We start from the raw sequence: 22,878 nt of genomic DNA, 5'->3' as shown, positions 1-22,878 counted from the left end.
CACTGGACTGTTGTCTTTTTCATTGTAAAATACTATTAATCAGGTCACATTGCTTGGTTGTACTATTATTGCAAATATACCACTATCATATTTTTAACCAAAGCACTATGCTTTAAACTACAAATAAAGCACTTCTCCCAGAAGAGAAATACCACCCATTCTTGGTGGCCACAGTTAAAGTATCCTATACTCACATAATACTGCACTGTGTTGAAATAGAAAAATAATTTTTGGAATAGCATAAAAAAGCACATACAGCCTACCGAGACAACGTTTTTTTCCTTCATTGCATGTGCTTTTGATTTTGTATAGGGGGGGGGGGATGATTTGTGAATTAAAATGCAAAAAAAGATAAATGAATACAAATTCAATCCTTGTCAGGTTTACAGGTCATTGAAATGCTATGTCATATATATAATCAATACTCATTGTTTTGTGTGCTAGTGCTTTGCTGTTCCTAATAAGATGGGATCCCAGCAAATGAAATCCTTCCTTTTCCATCATATATTTTAATCGTGTTTAATCTTTTACCTTTTGGCATTATTTTCCCAAATCCTAAAAACACTCACCCACACAGGTGCACTTTAGTATATGCAGCTTATGCACCATTAAATCTACACAAAAGTATGTGCTGAAAAGGAGACAAAGCTGTTTACATACTTTCATATGTAATTTCAATGCAGCATAGTGTTAAGTAGACAGTAATTCCTGCACATTTGTTACCTTTGCATGAAACACTTGAAATAAAGCATCCCTATTCAGAGCTGACTGTTGGAGCTGAAAATTGGAGGCAGTACAGCTAAACTAATACGTATGCTGCTTATTAGGTCTGGATAAATCATCTCTCCATCTTCTTCTTGGCCTTCCTCTACTTTGTTTGTCAGTGGGTCTCCAGTTCTTTAATATTTTTGCCCACCTGTCATTCCTATTTATATATTATTCCCATTCTAATGTATAGTTTATCAAAATGAAAAAAAAATATGGGTGGAGAAAAGTATATTAGAGGATTTGATTTCATTTCCATATTTAAAGAAATAAAAAAAAAAAAACTTTAAAAAGTGACATCTGTCAGACGCCATATTATCAGCAGAGGATTAATGACCTTCCACTGGCATGAAGTCCAGTCCATAATTTTGCTAATGATAATACACTATTTTACCTTTCAATTTTGAGAAACCCTGCTCTGCACAGACAGCTGTAACTTCTCAGATATTCACCACCAGTTTCTTAAATGCTGATCTCCAGGTAATTCTCCAAGTGAACAGAAGAAAACTTAGTTAACTTCAATTATTCTAAAATTCATCCCTTTCTTATTTCTTACAAAAAAAAAAAAAAAAAGTCTGTTCTCTTATTGATTTTCAGCAAAAACACTCAAGTTTTTAGATAAAATCACATTTTTTTGATAGATAACCTTAACTTCCAACCTTTCTTAGCATAAACATATCACAAAAAACTTAGATTTTTTTTCTTTTGCTCTTAGTGTTACCTTTCTTCTAAACAGCTACTGACTGCAAAAACCACAAATGAACCCTAATGAGGAATACTTTTCCCACATTTGGGTGCATATTCTAGAGCATCCTTAAACTCTGTTCTATCACACATGCTTCTGAATTAACATCTGTGATTCCACTTCTTTCTTCCAGACCATTCCAAATTCACCAGACCAACTTTTCTTTTTCCTCATTTAAACCTTGTATTTTTAAAGTTCTTTAGAACAGTCTTTTTTCACATGATTTCCTGAAAATTATAATCTGCAGAAATTCAAGTTCTGTGTGTTTTTTTTTTAGCCTTCAATCTGTATATGGTACTAGGCTTTTGTGTTTGGGGATCACTATAAATAAAATAAAAAGAGCTGAAGTTCCAAATGTTAAGTACCAAATTTTGCTAAAATCAGTTTTGCCTTCTCTCTCAATTTAATTATTGGCACTTATAATGTATAGAGGGTATTTGCACTAGCACACAGAACTATCCTAAGGCAAAAACTAATTTTAACAAAAATTTGACACTTAGAATGTTTGGAACTGCTCTTTAAATAGTGGGAGGGCAGGCAGATAGGTAGTAGATGGATGACCTGGTTCTATACCTTTTTAGCATTTCTTATATATGTGGGTTAAATCATAACTGGGTCTCATCCTCTGTGCTAATAGATATCTTCCCTCCCATCGATGAGGTGCCAGTAAAGTATGAAAACTACCATCTGGGAGGTCAGCACTACATTACTAACAGTATATTTTGCTTAGAAGTGTTACTGAAACAACTTGTGATAGTCTTACATTAAAAGAGATCAGTGCCAAGTATTTAATTGTTTTAATTGAACAAGTTTTTGCTCATTTTGTCTTTCAAAATTTTTGTAAGAAACATATGAAGTTTAGCTCATTTGTATAGTTAATTCAGGGGACTTAAACCACAAATTATCAAAGTAGTATTTACTCAATAAATTTGTTTGGAATTGAATGAAATGATGAATTCCAGATGAGAAAAGATTTCCAATGATTATTTTTACAGTGACTTTGGTTATACTAAATTATTTTTAAAAAAAATAAATCAGTTTTTAATGCATCTGAAAAGAAGCATTAATAGAAATAATAAAAATAAAATGTTTAATAATAAAATTGGTAATAAAAAATTATTATTTTTTATTATAAATAATTTCTGTGGCACATTTTTATGTAGTTTTTAATTGACAAATTAAACTTTTAAATGGAAGTCTCTTTGAACACACAGTTCGAACATGCAATTATTCTGACTGCCAAAACTGTTAGATGTGTCAAAATTCATCAACAGTATTAGCCATGTATAAGGATGAAACTGTGTTTGTCAGTGTACTTTGCAATTCAAAGGAATGAAGTTGCTAAAGGTTTTTATCAGTGATCAGAATCAAAGATTTCTGATCACTGATCACTTCAACTTTAATAGTTGTCCAATCATTACTGGTTTTTGCCAATGATCAGAATCAAAGATTCTGATCATTGGCAAAAACCAGTAATGATTGGACAACTATTAAAGTTGAAGCACAGAAACAAAAAAAAAAAAATTTATTTATTCATGGTAATCATCAAATCAATCAGACATCACTGCAACTTTATGAATTTTTAAAGAACATGTTCAACACATCAGCAACTTCTGTCCCATTTCATACACCAAAAAAAAAGGCATTTTTAAGTATTTATTGTAACTAGAGATGAATCCTGGATTCACTACTATGATCTGAAAAGCAAGAGACAGTCCAAGGAATTTCACTATTCTTCTTGTCCAAAAAAAAAAAAAATTCAAAGTTCAAGTCAGCTGGCAAAATGATGTTAACTCTTATGGTCTTCTTCACACTGATTTATTGGAAAAGGGACCATGATCAGTACAGTCTGGTATATTGAGACATTATCATCTCTTAAGCTCAGTGCTTAAAAAGAATCAAACAGTAAGGTAGTCAAATACAGCAATGTTGCTTTCAGCATAAGAATGAACCTCACCATGCAACATGGACAAGAATTTAGTCAGAGGGGTTTGAAGTTGTTCCACTTCCTCTCTATAATTTACATATGGTCCCTAGTAACTTTTTCCCCCTCAAAGCTTAGAACTAATCAGAGGCAATGGATATGATTCCATATCCATTATAATAAAAATTATAAAATTTTTAAAAAATAGAATTATAAAAAGATAATTGACCTAGTTAAAAGAATTTGACTTGAGTGATAAAAAAAAATTGTGAAGCGCTGGACACAATGTATCAATTTAGTGGGGTGTGTGTGTGTGTAGAAAAATTATATGTGAAATTAAAGGCTACTTTTTTTTTCTATAGCAATGTTTTCTTTTTTGAAATATCTGTTTTCCTTCAAAAGCTGTACAATGATATGGGTCATTACTTTTAATCCTATCCTCATAATAATAGTTTTCAGTTTCAGTGATATCATTAGCTTCAACTTGTATTTTGTTTTCTGTAGTGTCCCAAACCCTTTGTGAAAGTGTTGCTGAAGAATTGAAAAGGATAACATTGTATGCAATGACTGTTTTTCAGAGGGTAAGAATGAGATTTTTAATTATTACATGTATGTAGCTAAAAGAATTTCCTATTTGTCACTACATTAGTCACTACTTATTCTGAAAGTTGACAAATCAGTAGGAGGACAAAGGTGTGTAACCATCTTTGAAAGATATGCATGATATTAATAAGATTTTTTCCTAATGTCACAACTAACAGGAACTTCTTTTGGCTAGTTTTAAGCACCTATCTGACATCCTTTAGAAGTTATTTTAAGTTATCAAATAGAAGCCTCAGAAGCCAATTAGTGTGCAAGTTATCAAAACACAAAATTAAAAAAAAAAACAAGTTGTATTAAATATATAGAATTTAAAAATTACCTCTGGATAATGCATTTTGTAATTCATTAGGCATTAAGTGCTGCTCTATACTGGTTAAAAATGGAATCATTGGCATGCTTATTGTGTGCTTTCTGATAATTTACATCTATATGTCTGTATGTCTATATTACACCACCAACTGATGTAATTTTAAGTTTCATCTGTTTACACTGATTGACGTGTGAGCTACCCATATTGCAGTCATGGATTTTATATAATTTTTACAAATCATCTGATTACACTGCTGAACTAAAGGATAGATAATCTCTCTGTCTTCTTCTTGGCCTTTGTTCATAAAAACTATTGTAGAATAAAATGGGAAGCCAGTATATCACAAAACTAATGCATCAAAATAACACCATAATAAAGGCTATATTACATTAAAAACAATAATGTAACCCTAATTGTAGCACTAGTTTGCCACATTTTGTAGTATGTTAGTTTACCTTTTTTTCTACTAGTCTTGGAGACATAACATGTCTCTTTATAGTAAAGGTACGTCATAAAACATTTTTTTACATTTTTTTTTTTAGATTTGTTTTTATCAAAACTTTTTTTATATTTAAATTTCTAAGTGTTGCGAAATGAAAACATAACTTCATGGCACAAAATTATATAATTAAGATAATAGTTATTTAATGTGTTGCAAGAAGTACATTACTTGATTGTTCCTAAAGAACAATGATGTGTGAATTGTTATCAAGAAAATTTATTGTATATAAAGGGTTACAATTTACAGTAAGAAAGCCAAACCTCCCACACACACAGCTAAATAGTTGTATTGTGTGAGAGTTTCTATTTTATATAAATTGTTAACTGCTTTGTACATAACAAAATTCACTTCAAAACAATTCTTGTTGTTTAATTAGTGCTATTCATATATCACATTAATAGTTATTTATTTTTATATAACCTAAGTTAAAAGTTTCAGTGTGAGAGTACCCTGCCCAAGCCACACTTGGTTTGGTGGGGGAGCTGTTTTTATGAAGAACTTTTTAATGAAATAAAGCACACCATCCCATTAATTCGGGTAAAAAGTGCATTTTTATTTCAGTCTTTGAGATTAAATGTATTGAAATATATATCAATTTATAAAAGTATGTTTACACGGCTGAATTATGTGTCAGATCTGTTTATTGGCACTTGTTTTGGAAGATGGAAATGTTTTGAAATATTTATCAATTTATAAAAGTATGTTTACTCAGTTGAATTATATGTCAGATCTGTTTATTTGCACTTGTTTTGGATGATGGGGAGGGGGGCACATGAAATTTAGGAAATATTTTAAGGGGTTGCAAGGTAAAAGTTTGGGAACTTGCAACCTCAATGATTGTGCTGGCTTATTTTCATACCTGTTTTAAACACTTATAAGGTGCAGCAAAAATGAAATGAGAAATATTTTTAAAATCATTTATTATTTTAAATACAATAATTTCAATGTTTATCACCTTCAAAGTTCCAACTTTCACCAGCTTCACCTACACAGTGCTCCATTCATGAAATCTAAAACAGAGGAAGTCCTCAGAAGATACTGGCTTTAATTGCTGAGTTGTGTTCTTCTGAAGAGGCTTGGGGGGAACAGGCATCCTGTGTGTTATCAGACACTCAGTCTAAAACACTGATGGATCCAGTATATTTCTATTTCAGAAGATTAAGGAGAAGTCCGGTTGGACTTCCTCCCTAAAATCCACTCGCGCACACCTCAGTGGTAAGCCCTGTTTACGTCACTTGGGTGGCAACAAATGTGTAGAGTAGTTCTCTTCAAGAGATGCCCGGTCAGCATGAAGAGGAAAAGGCAAAACCTTCCAGCACGTAACAGCACAATGAAACAAATGGCCCTCAAATCCACAGCATCTTTCACTCTCCCCTCTTATAGCAGCGAGATGATGAGAGAGGAATCAGAGGGTGCTAAGAATCTGAGTACGACCAGGCTGCCATACATGGAAACTGAACTTGACCTGTTACAACATAAGATCACTCATCGGTGAAGATAGGATATTAGAGCTGGAAAAGGAATTAGAAAATGTGAATTGGATATCATCAGTTTGGCCGAAACAAGAAGAAGAAATGAATCACTTATAAGTTTATCAAGTAGAAATTTGCTGTACACCAATAGAAGGAGCGAAAGTGGAGTTGGCTTTCTGTCCCATAAAGATATAAAAAACAACATTTTGGAATTCAAAAGTATATCATCAAGGGTGTCAATACTACTACTCAGGATTTCTAAGATGTACAAGCTAAAGGTTATAATGATTTATGCACCAACATCGAGCCATGATAATGAAAAGGTTGAAGAAATGTACACCAAAATTGAGAGTCTTCTAAATGAGCAGAAAATAACGAAACAGGCCTACGCGCTCTGGATTCATTGAGGAATTTATTGTAGCTTAAACACAGAGCGTACAGATAAAGCAGAAATATATGAGCTTTCGGCTATATGGTAGCCTTCGTCAGAATTAAAATACATGAATGGCAGTTGGAATGAAGATGTGCACTGCCAGGTGCGTGAGACGCGAGGTTTAATTGTTTGTTGACGTCTGTGGCTGTGACGCATGATGACGTGGCCAGCGCTTGTCCAAAAATATATGAGCTTTCGGCTATATGGTAGCCTTCGTCAGAATTAAAATACATGAATGGCAGTTGGAATGAAGATGTGCACTGCCAGGTGCGTGAGACGCGAGGTTTAATTGTTTGTTGACGTCTGTGGCTGTGACGCATGATGACGTGGCCAGCGCTTGGACAAGCGCTGGCCACGTCATCATGCGTCACAGCCACAGACGTCAACAAACAATTAAACCTCGCGTCTCACGCACCTGGCAGTGCACATCTTCATTCCAACTGCCATTCATGTATTTTAATTCTGACGAAGGCTACCATATAGCCGAAAGCTCATATATTTCTGCTTTATCTGTACGCTCTGTGTTTAAGCTACAATAAATTCCTCAATGAGCAGAAAACCCACTACACATTATCATTATGGGGGACTTCGATGCTAAGGTTGGAAAGAGACAAAACAGCACAGAAAGGGGAACTATAGGAAATTTTGGAATTGGTGAAAGAAATGAAAGAGGTGAAAGACTTGTGGAATTTGCAGAATCTCGAGGAATGTCAAGTAATGAACACTTTTTTTTTTTTTCAAGAAAAGGGTGAACAGAAAGTGGACATGGAAGAGCCCAAATGGATTAACAACTAATGAAATCGATTCATCCTCACTAACAGAAGATATATCGTGAATGATGTTATCATCCTGAACAAGGTAAATAATCACGGAATGGTAAGATGCACACTTGATATAGATGTAAGAAAAGAAAGGAAAAAACTGACTCGAGTAAATAATATGAAGGTCTTTGAGATAACAGAAGAGGAGAAAAAGCAGTATGTACTGGAACTTAAGAACAAGTTTGAACTTCTGCAGACTGTTCAGGACCAAGATATCAACGAGGAATGCTACAAATTTCTGAAAACGATAAAGCCCAAGAAACCTATAGGTAAAAAGAAATCCAAAGAAGAAAAAAATTAGTCATGATGAACCAAAGATGACAAACGAAGAGCAAGGTAAACACTGACAAGGATAAAATTGAGTATACAAGTAACCCTCATATAACAAGGTAGTTAGGTTCCCACAAAATCTGGTGTAGTGCAAAACTGTGTTATGTGGGACCAAGAATCAGTACAAAAAAGGGGAGTTACGTTCCAAAAGCTAACAAAAATACATTTTTTATAACTATTGGAAACTTAATTTTTATTAAAAATAGTAATACTGAACAAATGCCTTACAAACTGTGATGCATATATGTCAGATAATCTACGTTCATTTAATTTTCTTCCTCTTCATCACTGCTAAGCACAATCAAACGAGAATGTTTTCTCTGTTGCAGAATATCTTCACCTTTTGAACTTTCTTCTGTATTTCTTGTATCTTCTGCTCTTTTTAAACTATCAATATTCTGGGATTGTTTGCTTTTGCTTGATAGATGTTTGTAAATTGCATGGTATGGAGCTAAGCATTTTTGAAGCTTCCTTTTGAACTTTGTGTTCCTTTCGGTCGAAGGATCTGCATTCAGAAAATAAGATTCTCCTTGCTCGGCTAAGTGTATAATTTTTAGGGTAAAATTTGGAACTTCAAAATTTTCATCTGCACTATCATCTGAATTGATTTGGTTTACCTCCGATTCTATTTCCACCAAATCTGCTTTCACAGCCTCATTTTCTACCAGTAATTCGTGAACATCTTCAGTAGTCATATCATCAAAATCTTCTCCTACTGACTTAGTAAGTTCTACTATTGCACCGATACTGTTTTCTGCCAATTCGAACATATTTCCTGAATGAACTGACTGGCCATACAATTTTCCAAAATGCATTTAATGCTAACAGTTTGCTTCTTTGAGCAAAGAAGCTATGATTCCGAAACAGTCCACAATTAAAGAATGTTTCCATGCCTCCATAACTTCAATAGATTTGGAATCAATTTTTTTTCCAAAATGCATTGTAATGATTTTCTATTGTAATGTTTTTTATAGGTAGATATAATAATGCCTTGATCTAATAGCTGAATTTAAAGAAGTTGTAGATAGTAGGAACATTACTTCAACATTTTGGATGACTTAAATTTTTTGGATGGCCTGGCGCATTTAAATAGTTTTCCATAGTGGGCACAAAACAATTTAGAAACCATTCTTTAAATAAATTGGCAGTTTCCCAAATTATGCCAAAGTTCCTTAGGCATAATTTAGGGCTCGAATTTAATTCACAACAAAGAAATTATTTCAATACGGTTCTTAAGAACAAAGTTTAGTTATACGTACCATAAAAAAAAATTTATAAATGATCAAATAAAAACCAAAATAACCTTACAAAAATCTTAAAAGTCACAAACTGCACGCTTCAAAGTTAATTTTTTATGGTTTCAAATAAGCACAAGTTCAATAGCACAGAACCTAACACGAGGATTTCCCAACAAAATAAAATATGGGGATTTCCCCCTCCCCCATTTTTTTTTTGCATAACAACTAGTGAGTCAACAGCAGAGATTCACTGCACAAAAGTCCAAAAATACCGTGTTATGGGAGGTTTGTCATAATTCTTTAACCGTTTTATATAAGTACCATGTTATACAGAGGTTGCCTGTACTGAGTTATGCAAAGCCATTAGAAAGAGACTCAGAGAGGACATAAGAAGATATAACACAAGAACAGTAGAAGCAGCATTAAGGGAAAACAAAGGACTTAAATCAGCAGCCATGAGCAGTAATACAGAAAGACAAATGATACTGAAACTGAGAATAGCGATGATGTACTTATAAATAACAGAGAAGGCATAATTCAAATAGCAGAAGACTACTAGAGAGAATTATACAAGGAGCGAGGGAATGATTCAAATAGCAGAACACTACTATAGAGAATTATACAAGGAGCGAGGGAATGATGCCAGCAGTGGGGAAGATGGATCACAAATTAGTAACACCTATGACATACCAGATATCCTTCCTGATGAGGTAGAACATGCATTGAAGAAATGAAGAATCAGAAAACCCCGGGGAAGATGAAGTTACTGTAGAGTTGTTAAAATTGAGAGGAAGAGACATGACACAGAAACTGGCAAGACTCTTCACAAAATGCATTAGAAAAGGCGTGACACCTAAGGAGTGGAATAATGCAATTATAGTTTTGCTGCATAAGGAGATAAATTGGAAATTATAGACCAATCAGCTTGTTATCCCACATCTACAAGTTATTCACAGGGGTCATTACTAATAGATTAGAAAGAATACTTAATGAGAATCAACCAAAAGAGCAAGCTGGCTTTAGGACAGAATTCTCAACTGTGGATCACCTTCACGTAATATCACAGCTAATGGAGAAAGCAAATGAATAAAAAACACCATTGTGCCTTGCATTTGTAGATTATGAAAGGGCATTTGACTCCATACAGCATAAGGCAATGTTTCAGGCACTGGAAAGACAAGGCATAGATACCACCTTTTATTTTGATTTTGAAGAAAATATATGAGAAAGCTACCTGCTTTATTAGACTAGACAGAGAAAAGAGTTTGACAAGGAGACACAATATCTCCGAAGTTGTTTACTGCTGCCCTTGAGGAAGCTTTCAGAAGATTAGACTGGTTGCAGAAAGGAGTCAATGTGAATAGAGAGTATCTAAACCATTTATGAGTTGCAGATGACATTGTGATCATAAGCCATGATCCCAAAGAATTAGAGAAAAATCTTAATCAGTTATGCACAGTTAGTAAGGATTTTGGACTAAAGATGAAATGGCTAAAACAAAAGTGATGATGAACAAGTATGTCACAGAAAGGGATATAATCATTGAAGTAGCAATAATTGAAAAGGTGGATTCATATACTTATCTGGGACAAGTCATTAGCTGTAGTAATGATAAATGGCTGGAAGTCAAGAGAAGAATAAATTTTGGACGGAAAGCATTCAAGAAGTATAGTCACTTACTGAGGAGCAATATCCCAATTTGTCTGAAACATAAAATATATATACCAATGTATACTCCTCACCATGACTTACGGAAGTGAAAGTTGGGCACTCACCAAAAGAATGGAAGAGAAGCTGAGAACTACACAGCGAAGAATAGGATGAATTATATTAGGAATCAGATTGTTAGATAAGAAGAGAAACACATGATTAGGCAGCAAACTCAAGTAAAGGACATTCTTATCAAACTAAAGAACTAAAATGGTCTTGGGCAGGACACAGCTCGAAGACATGACAGGTGGACTAAGAAAATAACAGAAAGGTACCCCAAGAGGGGCTAGAAGAAAACCTGGAAGACAACAATGGAGATGGACAGATGAAATTCACGAGTTTGTGGGTAGTAAATGGATGGCCATTGCACAAAACAGAAGGAATTGGAAAGTCACTGGAGAGAAGGCCTTCATCCTGCAGTGGATTGAAAATGGCTAATGATGATGATGTTCTTCCGAATGTCTGCTAAGTCCTCAAATCGTTTTCCAAAAATTAGGTGGATTTTAATTTTTGAGAACAGAAAAAAGTTGCACATGCCAGATATTGCAAATAAGATGGGTGCTCCAGCATTATGACTGTTTTTCGTTAAAAACTCTCTAGCTGTGTCACTTGCATGTTTTTTTCACGGTCTTCCTAAAATCTCAATTCAGCGTGTCTGATTTGGTGGGATGAATTCGTGATGAACAACACCATGGCAATCAAAGAAAAATGACAAGCATGGCTTGATCTTTGATCGACACATTCTTCCTTTCTTTAAATGGGGAGAAGAAAGAAGTTTGCCACTGCATACTTTTGACACTTGGTTTGTGGATCATACTAAAAGACCCAGGATTTACCTCCTGTTATCACAGAATCCAAAATTTTAATAACAATTCTTTGCTTTCAATTGCGATCACTCACTTTTCTGCAGTAGGGTTAAAACACTCATTCACTTAAAGAGGCACACTTCAATCGAAACCGATTGCAACAAAACTGGTGTGTACAAGAAAAAACACTCTACAGCATGATGTGAATGTTTTTGATATGTGCAGTAGTAAGGAGTTAATAAGCAATGATTCTCATTTCATTTTAGCCACACTTTGTATACTGTGGTTTCCAGTATAAGTGTTTAAAAGTTGTTTATATTTGAAATTCTGATGAATCTTATTACCCATGTGTTTTGTCTGCAGAAATATGTGTTCACAGGCCAATTTGCATGTTGTGCAGGCTGGAAAACTTAACAACTTGTGGGAAGCTCTACTCCCTCCACTTCAGATCAGCTAACTACAGACTCAATAGAAGAGGACTTCAGATATTCCTCCAGTTGTCAATGGGAATTGAACCCAGGCTTCTCCAAACGAGTAGCAGACAGTAATGTATTGTGCTGACTAAGTTGCCATGGAAGATACCTCCCCCCACACACTTGTACTGCATAATGTTATGATCAGGCACCACCTGTGGTTTCCCGCATCTATGCTAGTACTATAAACTTGGTTTAAAGTGACTTTTAAACACAGGCATTTGTAAGTGGATGGAGGTTGTGGTTATAATATGAGTGGCAGCCACCTTGTTTTGAGATGGCAGTTTCATGAAATAGAAGAATCATGTCAGGGTAATCTATTAGCCATAAATTTGGTTTGTATCGAACTTTAAATACTGAATTTATAAGTGGGTAATCCTTAATTCAAGTGGCAACCACCTCATTTGTCATAGTTAGCCATCTTGTTTCAAGATGTCTGAATCATGACAAATCTTTAAAAATAGCAAATCAAAATACATCCCCCCCCCCTCCACTCTTCAGGGTGTATCCATGACTGCTGAGCTTTAGCTTTTATTAGTATTTATTATGTTTATATTTAGCCTTTGAGTGTATGCTTATCTTTTTTTTTAATCTTTGGTGGTTATTTATATGCTCATTCCGAAGTCAGTGCTTTTTAACAGTTTTTCAAATGAACCACTATAATGTGTATTTATTATCTGAAATGTTGTTTCAGATGACAGATATGTGCTCTGTGACATGCATATACAGGAATCCTAATTTATATGAAACACTGACACTACACTGGAGTTTCTTGAAATTATATATAAAAAATGGAACCATTATGTAACAATGTTTTTCTTAGTAGAGATAAAATAGTAATCATAAATATTATATATAAAGTGCTTAAGGACCTAAAAGGACTGGAAACAAAGAAAGATATTTGTAGAATGGATATAAGAAAATTTGCCATTAGTCAGGCTGTTGGAATATATCCATTTGGCTTTGTAGAGTAGAAAGCTTATGTAGATTTAAAGGTTTAGATAAATGTTTGGCTGAAGAAGTTTATAAAATACAAAACTAGAGAAACACATTTTTTTATGGTAGATGTTACTTAGTTTTGCTTTCTTGCATTATTCTGCTGCCATTTTAATACCAATACTCTAACCCCCACTTTAAAACGTTTTATGAAGTGCAGTCAAAAAGTAATCTCTGGATTTTTTCCCCTTCTTCCCACCATTCCCAGAAAAGATTCTTCCACCATCTTGAAATATTTTCTATGTAGTGTTTCGTATGTTCAATGCAAGTAGGAACATTCTACTGAGTGTACCTTGGCCAGAATTATTTCAAATATATATTTTGAGGGACTTTCTAAATGTTTTTTGGAAGAGTAGTGATAGTTGTTAAGTTTCTCTTCACAAAGAGCTTGCAAGTAGGTTTGTGAATATATAAATGTCAGACCAGCCATTCAAGTTGAACCATGACTCATCTTCAATACCTGTTAAACCTTACTGAACTCTTCTGAAGACTGCTCATATAGCAAAACCAATCGTGAAAGACAAGTGATCGATAATTAAGGACATCTGTACAGAGATCAGTGTTCCCTGTTTATTATTATATTGTATTATCCCCTGGCCTGGTGGCTGTGAAGAGCAATATTGCAATGTATCGATCTGTATTATTATTATTATTATTATTATTGCAATAAGGATTTCTTAAGATAGATCTCTTCTGGAACAGCTTTCTGTATTACCATGAACATTTGTGGATGTCAAAAGTATGTGTTTACTGAGCTCTGTAGGAGTTGGAATGCTGTGGAAAACAGGCTTGATTTTATGCACATCAAATCCTGCTCACCATCATGTGACAGAACCAAAACATTTTCTGAGCAAGGTAGTCATTGTAGACAAGTCCTTTGTCCTCTTGTGTAGTTCAGAGACAAAAAGGCAATCCAAACCATGGAAACGTTAGTTTCCATCACCAAAACATATTTTTGGTAGCAGCATCAGCTAACAAAAGGTGTAAACACAACTGAAGAGTATTACCAAGACTTTCTGCTTCAGAACCAACTTTCACCTGCAGGTGAACAGAGTTGTCCCTGTCTCGCACCAGGCAATTTCATTTTGCACCAAGATAGTGCATATCCTCATAAGGCCAACATTATCGTGGAATTTCTATATGACAAGGAAATCGAAACATTTCTTCCTACCATATTTCTTATTAATCCTTTAAGACTTTTTGCTCCTTAAAGAACTGAACAATATCCTGTGTGGAATGCAGTATCAATCACAAACAGTGGGAACAGCAGTATATCAGTATGCACAGTGCACCTCCAATGAAGACTTTGCACAGAATTACAAAAACTGGTGTAGAGATGGAAACACTGTAGACAGAGGGAGACTAGAAAAGCAGGATGTATTAGCAAAGCATTATACTATGCAACATCCATAGAAAAAATAATGGAGGTTATTTCTGGACTGCTCTTTGTATTACTTTCATCTAAAAACTTTAAGGTAACAGATGCAAACTTGTTTCCCATGTCTGCACAGATTTACCTGAACTTTTTAAAGTTCATTGCAACTACTTTTTTTTGGTTTATAGTAACCATTACATAAATTCCTGAAAAAAAAAAAAAACAAACTACAATTTTAAAATTTCTTTCATTAAAACTATCTTTTAAGATAGTTTTAGTGACAGGTCTTTTTAACAAATACAATAATAATAATCAGTTATTACATAGAAATTCACATCAGCAATCAAACTATGTACTAATTGTTATATTGACATTTGGTTCTAGAACAGTTCTATTTCAGTTAAAGCACAACTGTGGCCAATTTCAAGCATGAAATTTAAATCTCTTTAGATGAGTGAGCTGCTTCAATAATCCCAGCCTTCTTTAAAAAATTATTGCTGTAAGCATTCCCTCTCTGCTTCTCTACCTCAGTTTTTCTATAATTATATTACATATTTATGTCCAGCCATTTCCATACAAGTTAGATCTCTACATGTTCAGTTAAACTGTTGCAGATTATGAACAGATGCCATTTTTAATACCCATATGTTAACCTGTTCACATGAACATGCTGATCTGTGCTTTTTTATGTATGGGCTCTGAGGAACATATACATTCACTACATTTCTAAAGGTACATGTGACCCCCGCTTAACGCTGATAATTCGTTCCCGAAAAACAAAGCACTAAGTGAATCAGCGCTAAGCGAGTGCCGTATTCCCGTAATGTAACATGTATTTCTGAGTCACTGTCTATGCCATAGGATATTTCCTAATCAATAATAAATGGTAGCAAAAAGACACACAAATGTCGGTCAAAATATTTAATATTAAAAATTTGTACATATAAAATATTCTCCATTACATATCAAAATTAAACTTAAAATCATGAATTTATTAATCTAATGGACCTGGGCTGTCGAGTTTTCGTAAGTTTGGTCGATTTTGGGTTGTACTTTGGCCCTCTTCCTAGTAAACTAAAAGGGGTTTAACTTTAAAATCCCTGCAGTGTTACCACCCAACAATAAAGTCAACTGATGCATGTTTTTTTTTTTTTTTCTTCTTTCGGTATGAAACTTCTTTTAGGCATTCGATTCCAAAAAAGTCCTGTTTCATCTATGTTAAAAACTTGAGAAGTTTAACACCGCTCTTCAATAATTTTTAGTTCTTTTTTTGAAAGTTTCAGCTCCTTCTTGATCTGCATTTGCGGCTTCTCCTTGGATTTTAAATCTATCTTACCAGCCCTTGCTAGCTTTAAATGGTTCCACATTTTTTTTTTTTTCCAAGGTGAGCTTTCTTGAGATCATCATATAGGCTGATTGCTTTTTCTTTAATAATATTTAACTTAACAGAATTGTGCATTGGAAATTATCTTCAATAAAATTATTTAGAAGTCTCTCCATTTCAATTATAATAGCTGGCCTAGTTGCTTGCAGTGCAACAGCTGTCTTTCCCGCTGCTAAAATTAATTCTTTATTTTTTATAATTGTTCTTATAGTTGAACCTGCCAGTCCTAAATTATTGCACACATCCACTTGTCATTGAACAAAATTGATTCGCTTCAAAACATATAATTTAATTTTCAAATTCAGTATATTTCTTACCTTAGTAGGCTTTGTACTGCGTCCAGACGTTTTATTTTAATTCTTATCCGCCATTATTAATCTTCAAAATGTAACTGCATTGCATTAATTATGATACAATGTTCGAGTAAACTCTCCATTATGGACGATGTCTAACACTCTACCGAGTTATGACTAGACTTTGGATAAATGCATATAACGCAAATATTACAATCAATATACTTGATCATTTTTTAAAATGTTGATCGTAACAAGTCGTCATAGTGCAATTAAATTAGCGTAGGAGAAAATTTCACTGAGTGTGGGAAACTTTGCTATTCATTTTCAAGCTATCGACTACATCAGATTAAACGTTTTCATCAAACATGCCAAAAAATTCAATCACTTGCAGGTAAAAGAGTGAGATTTGGGTTATAATATAAAAACAGCATAACCAATCAGCGTAGAGCGAACCGCGTTATAACGAGGGCCTGTTGTATTTCAGATGTGTTGTTTTTCATGTACAAGTTTTCTTGAAAACTTTTCCAGTACATACTACCACTTGTATCTGTGTTTACAACTGCTAGTACAATTATATTTAATTGGCAATGCAAAGATATATTTGAAAATTGGACCATGACATCATGATTATTGACTATTGTTGTCCAACCTTCGCTTAGAGGAGCTGGAATTCAGATTCAAAAGTTGATGAGATCGAATTAGTGATACGTCAGTAGATTTAAATGATATTATTCCTTCAAAAAAAAAAAAAAGAAAAGTGACTTTTTTAGTTAAATTCTACTTTCATTTTTGACGATTTTATTTTTATAATTGGCAATCAAGTCAGAATAAGCAATTTATTATTTAAAAGCATTTACATACAAAATTCTTAAAAAAAACTCAATCCACAGCCCATCCCTATCAAAATCTGACCACAAGAAGCCTAAATGTTTGAGAAACTCACTTGCAAAAGGGTTAAAACAATACTGTAATTCCAAATTTTTGTGCTTAGTAACTTGTCAGTGTATTAACATTTTACTGGAGTACCTTCTGTTCTTAGAGAAGATTAATGTGCAAAGTTATTCAGAAAAAGGTGCCCCTTTTTACATTTTTAAAATTTTACTTGATAAAGACTTTAAATGTGCAACTATTTTATGAAATTAAATAAAGAATGCTTGAAGAATAAATGGATCTGTAAACTTAAGGTAATTTTTATTTTAAATTTTTAGGTTACATTAGATTCAGAATTGCTTCCAGAGGAGAAGTCTTCAATGACTTCAACATTAGCCCAAGCAGTATGGCAAGCCCAGCAGAACCTTCGTCCAGCAGTTCCACCTCTACCCATATGGCCTACTCATCCCACAATCAATGTTGACACTAGTGCATTTGGATCAGATTCTCAACCAGAAGTGAGCGATGCTATGACTCTGTTGCAAAATTTTTCAGATACACTTTTGACCATGGTGGAGAAACGGATTAATAGAACTATTGAAAAATCAAATCCATAGTGGTTAGTAAACTGGGTATTTTCCAGATACAGCCATATGTTTGTAGACAGTCTTGTTTCTTGGTACCTCAGGATGTGATTGTTAGTGTGCATGTAGATAAAGATGTTGCATGCATGTGTGTGTGTGTGTGTGTATGCGTGAGTGTATGTGGAATGCAGTGAAAAAAAAAAAAAAAAATACTGCAGCTAAAAGCTGCTGTTTTGTACATATTTATTTCATTTGGAGTACCCTGTATAAAATCTTCCTTATCAGATGTTATATATTGGGTCTGTTATTTATGCTTGGCAAGTCTAGTATGTTTTCACTGAGAAATGATTGTTTGCCAATATATAAACTTTGTCTTCCTGGAACCAATACAGATTGTTTCTTAGAGTATTTACATACAGAAATATACCTAAGTTTACAAGCTCTTCCTAAATTTTAGTATTGATTTTTTTAACTGTTCGGTGTTTTAATGTATCCTTATACAAATACTCCGAAATACCGAACAGTGAAAACTAAGTGGTGTGAAAAATACGAGTGGAGTGACTTTATTGTAAGAACTAAAGATTGTTTAGCAGGCTTGTTAATGTTGATCTGGTACAAATTAGAAATGCATGTTTAAATTTGACATCCCATTTTTGATTGAACAATTTTTAAAAATAGTGTACATATATTTATAGTTTTTCTTTTTTATATTGGTACCGCCTAATCTATTATCTTAATAATGTTAAAAATATTGTAAGATATACTGTTTTCATGCACTTTTTGAAAAATATAGTTAAATTTTGATGTCTATATGTATCCATTTTACTAGTTTCACTGCTCATATAAGTAAAAAAACTTCCATTTATTAAAACATTCCAATGTTTTGATGTCTTCCATATGTGATATATTCTTCCGAAATGTGGAAAATGCCAAAATGTGTCTCTTTTAAGTCCACTGCCTCGGTTTCCTTTTACTGCTTGATACGAAATGCTAGAATACATGCAGAAAAATATTTATATGGAGAATTAAGTAATCAACCTTGTAGACTAAGTAGTTAATGTGGATTTTGCAAAGTAATTTGAAATAGTGACTGATAGAGAAGCTTCTTCGCTCGATAGTGGTATTCATCTTTTTTTAAAAAGTGCTAGAAATTAACTTATTTAGTTGCACTGATTTTGAATGTTTAATACATTACTCCTAAGTCCATTTTTATTTATAAAAGTTTTAGTTTAGTGCCATTGTTGTGACTTGGTTACTAATGCCATTTTTAGATTATTGCACTGCCATGTGTATAAATTGGCCATTTTAAATATGTCCTGCTTTTACAAGTTGATTCTATAGCAGTATTTATTTCTTTTGCAAAAGTTTTGCTAATTGCATAAAACCTCACTCACAAACTATTAATGCTCTAAGACAATTGAGAGAGTGACATTAAGGGAAATTAAAGCAATTACTTTCAACTGGAATGAAATAATTAAATTAAACAATATTACATCTCTTGGAATCGCGATCCCTACACTTGTTCCAGCATAAAAACTGTGAACAGATGCTTTTTTTTTCCATTGATATGGTGAACATTTGCTGAAGAGAACTCATTTCGCTTTAATTTTCTCTTTTCCCTACATTATTTTGATTTGAATGCAATACCCCTTTCAAAGGATTTTGAAGGAATTTCAGAAAGTTCGTTATGGTTTTGTTTATATAGAAGAATGGCTGGAATTCATAGTACAGTATGTCTGAGATATGAATTCATTTCGGTTTATTGCAAAGCTTTTAAAAGAAACATCTGGATATGTTTTTAAATATGTTTTCTTCTATATTCACCCTTTGGGGACCTGCTGTGCATTAAATCACATTACCATGGTCCTATAGCTAATGCTGGTTTAGAAGATAGGCAAAGATTAACTTGTGATTAATTGCTAGTTAGGAAGATAGCAATCAACTTAAGATCCAGTTTTATCTTGAGGTATCTAATATCCACATATACATATCTTTATCTCTGCATCTCCAGAGAATAGCTAATCTATCTGTGATAATTCTTAATAATTTTAAAAGCACCGGCATTATTTGCTGTTTAATCTGGTAATCTTTTGTTTCTATTGCTAATGATGTTTAATGGAGCCTCTCAAGATTTATACACAAATATTAGGTTGTTTTTGGATCAAGGGCCTTGAAATGTCAGCATATCATGTTTGTAAGTTCTTGTTCTGAGGCTAGCATCATCTGTTGATTGTGAAAATCAAGATTTGGGGAGGGGGGGTTAACCAGTACTGAGTAACCTACTCAGTACTGGTTAACTTCTAGAGTGTGTTTTTCTTCTTCTGTAGACTTTCCAGCCTCATTTCAAATGTCCATTAAAATATAATTGCCTTGTCATCCACTATATACTACCATCTCTTATCTGTGTTTCCAACTAATACCAGCGCCAGTTTATAATGGATGCAATATGAAAATGGCTTTGAAATTAAGAGATTGCAATTGTTAGCCTCAGTGTTCCAATAAATACAGAGGATATTACATCAAAGAGAGTAACAACCATTTTGTGATTTTTGATTGTTTCATTCTAATGTTGGCAAGTCAAGTCAAAAAAATAATTATTTAAAAGCATTTATGTACATTTTTTTTAAAAATTACAAAATTCCGCAAACAAGCTCACTTTTAGGATCAGCCCTATTAGCAAATATTTCCGAGCCCACACATTTTGCAAACTCACTCCTAAAAGGGTTAACCCAGTGCCATCTGAAAAGGCCTCACTCCTGTCCTAGCGGTTGAGTGATAAATCCATTTAATAGACATTTGGATATTAAGTAACAGGCCATCCAGGATATAGCTAATAAGACACTTGTGTCATCTTTGGAAAAGACTAAGTTCAAATCTTATTGTTGAAGGGCAAAAATAAGTTGTAAGCCATTTCAAGTAGGGCTGTTATTGTCTCAGGAGGAGATAAGTTTCAACCAGGCAGCTCTTGTTTTTCATCCCACAAAAAATCATTATAACAATTGCAATTTACAGCGAACCTCTGGTCTGATTTATCTTTGAAGTAATCTTGACCCTGAACTGCTAAAATGCTCTTAATTGTCATTAAAGACATTAATTATACTATTTGATAAGCAAACTGCAGCAGGATAAAACTAATTTCCTCGGTGTTATCAAATGTGCAATCTGTAAATAAGGAAAATTTTAGAGAATTCGTTACATTTTGAACATTATATTGGATCGTTTAGTATCTTACTTTTGAATCCTGTCCGTGTTCTGTTTGTTTCTGAAATGCTAATGAAATTTACTATGCTTTTGTGCTGATTGTCTGAGTCCAATGAGCATGACCTTTTGTCTTAATATCAGACTACCGTGTAAATTGAATATATGTGGAATCAAACCTCATGGGTAATTTTCCGGAAGAGATTCCTATGAAATCTTTTGATATTGGAGACAGACTGCTATCTTTGCTTCACTGATCCAGATTATTGCTTAATCCAGATGACCTATGCAGCATGTCATGTTCGCCAGTCATTCCTCTCTCTGTCCTGCAGAATCTTCTGCAAGATTCATCAAATATAACATATCCTATTTATGACAATGACAGAAAGGGAATATTATTAACATAAAAAACTTTTTCTTTTAATCTCTCTCGATTTTCATATTCTTTTGACTTTAGAATACTAGGATCTCAGAAATCATATAATCTCTGAGTCACTTTATTTTGCTACAAAGTAGAAACACACTCAAAGATATTTAACAAAATTAACCTTGTATATTATGAATATAAAATAAGTACTTTTATTTGAAATTTTATCCTTAAGGCTACATAAATTTTGAGTGTAACTTGGAAAGTAAAAATTCTTATCTTAATATAATGCAGTATTTGAGAAATGGAGCAATCTTTTGTAATTTAGTATTATCTGAGAGGAAGAGTTTGTTTTAGCTGTTTTTCTGTTAGAAAACTTCATAATGTTGTAACAACAACCCCCCCCCCCCCATCTAAACCTGTTTTATATAAGTCTGTTTGTAGAGTTTTGATAAATTCCATTTAACTTTCAGCAAACAAATGATTGCTCAATTAAGGAAATTGTTGAAATGACAATCTGGTATGGCAAAGAATGTTTTTTGCTTTTACTCATTTCAGATAAACAATCCTGATAGCAATTCAAAGTGAGATAATGTGAAGAAATTTTTGTAGGGATACAGTAAAGATAACTACAGATATTTTACTGTTAGTTTTTATAGTAATCAGTAAAGAGCAGTATTTTTACCAAACTATTTCAGTGTATTGGTACACATGAAACTATTAGTACCATTTCTGCATGTTTTTAAAGCATTTCAGATTTGTATTCCATTTTCTCACATTCCTCTATTATGAAGACTTACCAAAGCTGTTATATACTGAGTGTTCAGTCAACAAACATCAGTGGAACTTGAGTGCCAGCTTACTGAGAACGTAGCTCAAATAATGAGACAGTTCTTGTCTCTCTTTAAGAATTTACTTCTCTAGGAACTGTGCTAATTTAAGTTTTAGCCAAAAGACTAATAATGTAAATAGCATGAAATGTAAAATTACAAAAATAGATATGGGAGTAATACATGGTATTATCTCCATTGTGCAATGTAAAAATTGTAGCTATTTATAATTCTTAAAATAGAATAAAACCTCATATTTTTGAACTGTCGTATGGTAATTTATGGTTACATATTGCGAAGTTACACTCTCCTGCCTTTTCCCAGTGTATTTAATCATTATACATGCCTGTCAACTTTCAGAAATAGAAAAATCACAACATTATTATTTATTTATTTATTTTTTTTTTCAGAGAATCATCCAGAATACTCTGATACTGTCTTAACAGCATTTCAGTCTTTATTTGGAATTAATAATTAATTAATACATTACATATGCTTTAGCAGGTAAATTGCATGTTACCATGAAATGCAATAACTCTTATTTTAAAGTTCTTAGTTTTGTCTTGTCTCCTCATGGGTTCCAATCATAGCATTTTTATTCAAAATCTTTTTTCTTCTTAACTATAATATGACCAACCAAGATCTGGCAAGGGTCAGGTTCCAAGACAACTAGGTTTCACTGTATATCTTGATGTTTCTAGTGCATCTTAAGTCTAAAATAAAACTGACTTAGCATTTCATCACTGATCTTGGTAAATCTCCTACCACATTGTTGCATTAATGCTTCAAGCTTTCTGATGAAAAGGCAATCAGCATCTTGATACCAAGGTATCCAGGTACTGATGG

At 33.4% G+C, this 22,878-nt stretch overlaps 1 protein-coding gene across 1 annotated transcript in view; it reads left to right on the top strand.

The window, feature by feature from the left end:
- LOC150085035 (mitogen-activated protein kinase-binding protein 1-like) overlaps nt 1–17,780 on the top strand; it is a 265,918-nt gene extending 248,138 nt beyond the window's left edge. The window contains exons 32-33 of the mRNA XM_090376439.1: nt 3,939–4,015; nt 17,392–17,780. Of these exons, the coding sequence (XP_090232565.1) occupies nt 3,939–4,015; nt 17,392–17,670 (356 nt within the window). The 3' untranslated portion in view covers nt 17,671–17,780. The remainder of the gene's footprint in view (nt 1–3,938; nt 4,016–17,391) is intronic.
- Nucleotides 17,781–22,878: the final 5,098 nt, after the last annotated feature.

This window comes from Mastigoproctus giganteus, chromosome 6 (genome assembly GCF_048544385.1).
Source record: "Mastigoproctus giganteus isolate SK-2022 chromosome 6, ASM4854438v1, whole genome shotgun sequence".
Lineage (NCBI taxonomy): Eukaryota > Metazoa > Arthropoda > Arachnida > Uropygi > Thelyphonidae > Mastigoproctus > Mastigoproctus giganteus.
This window is presented reverse-complemented; position numbering and strand designations above follow the sequence as displayed.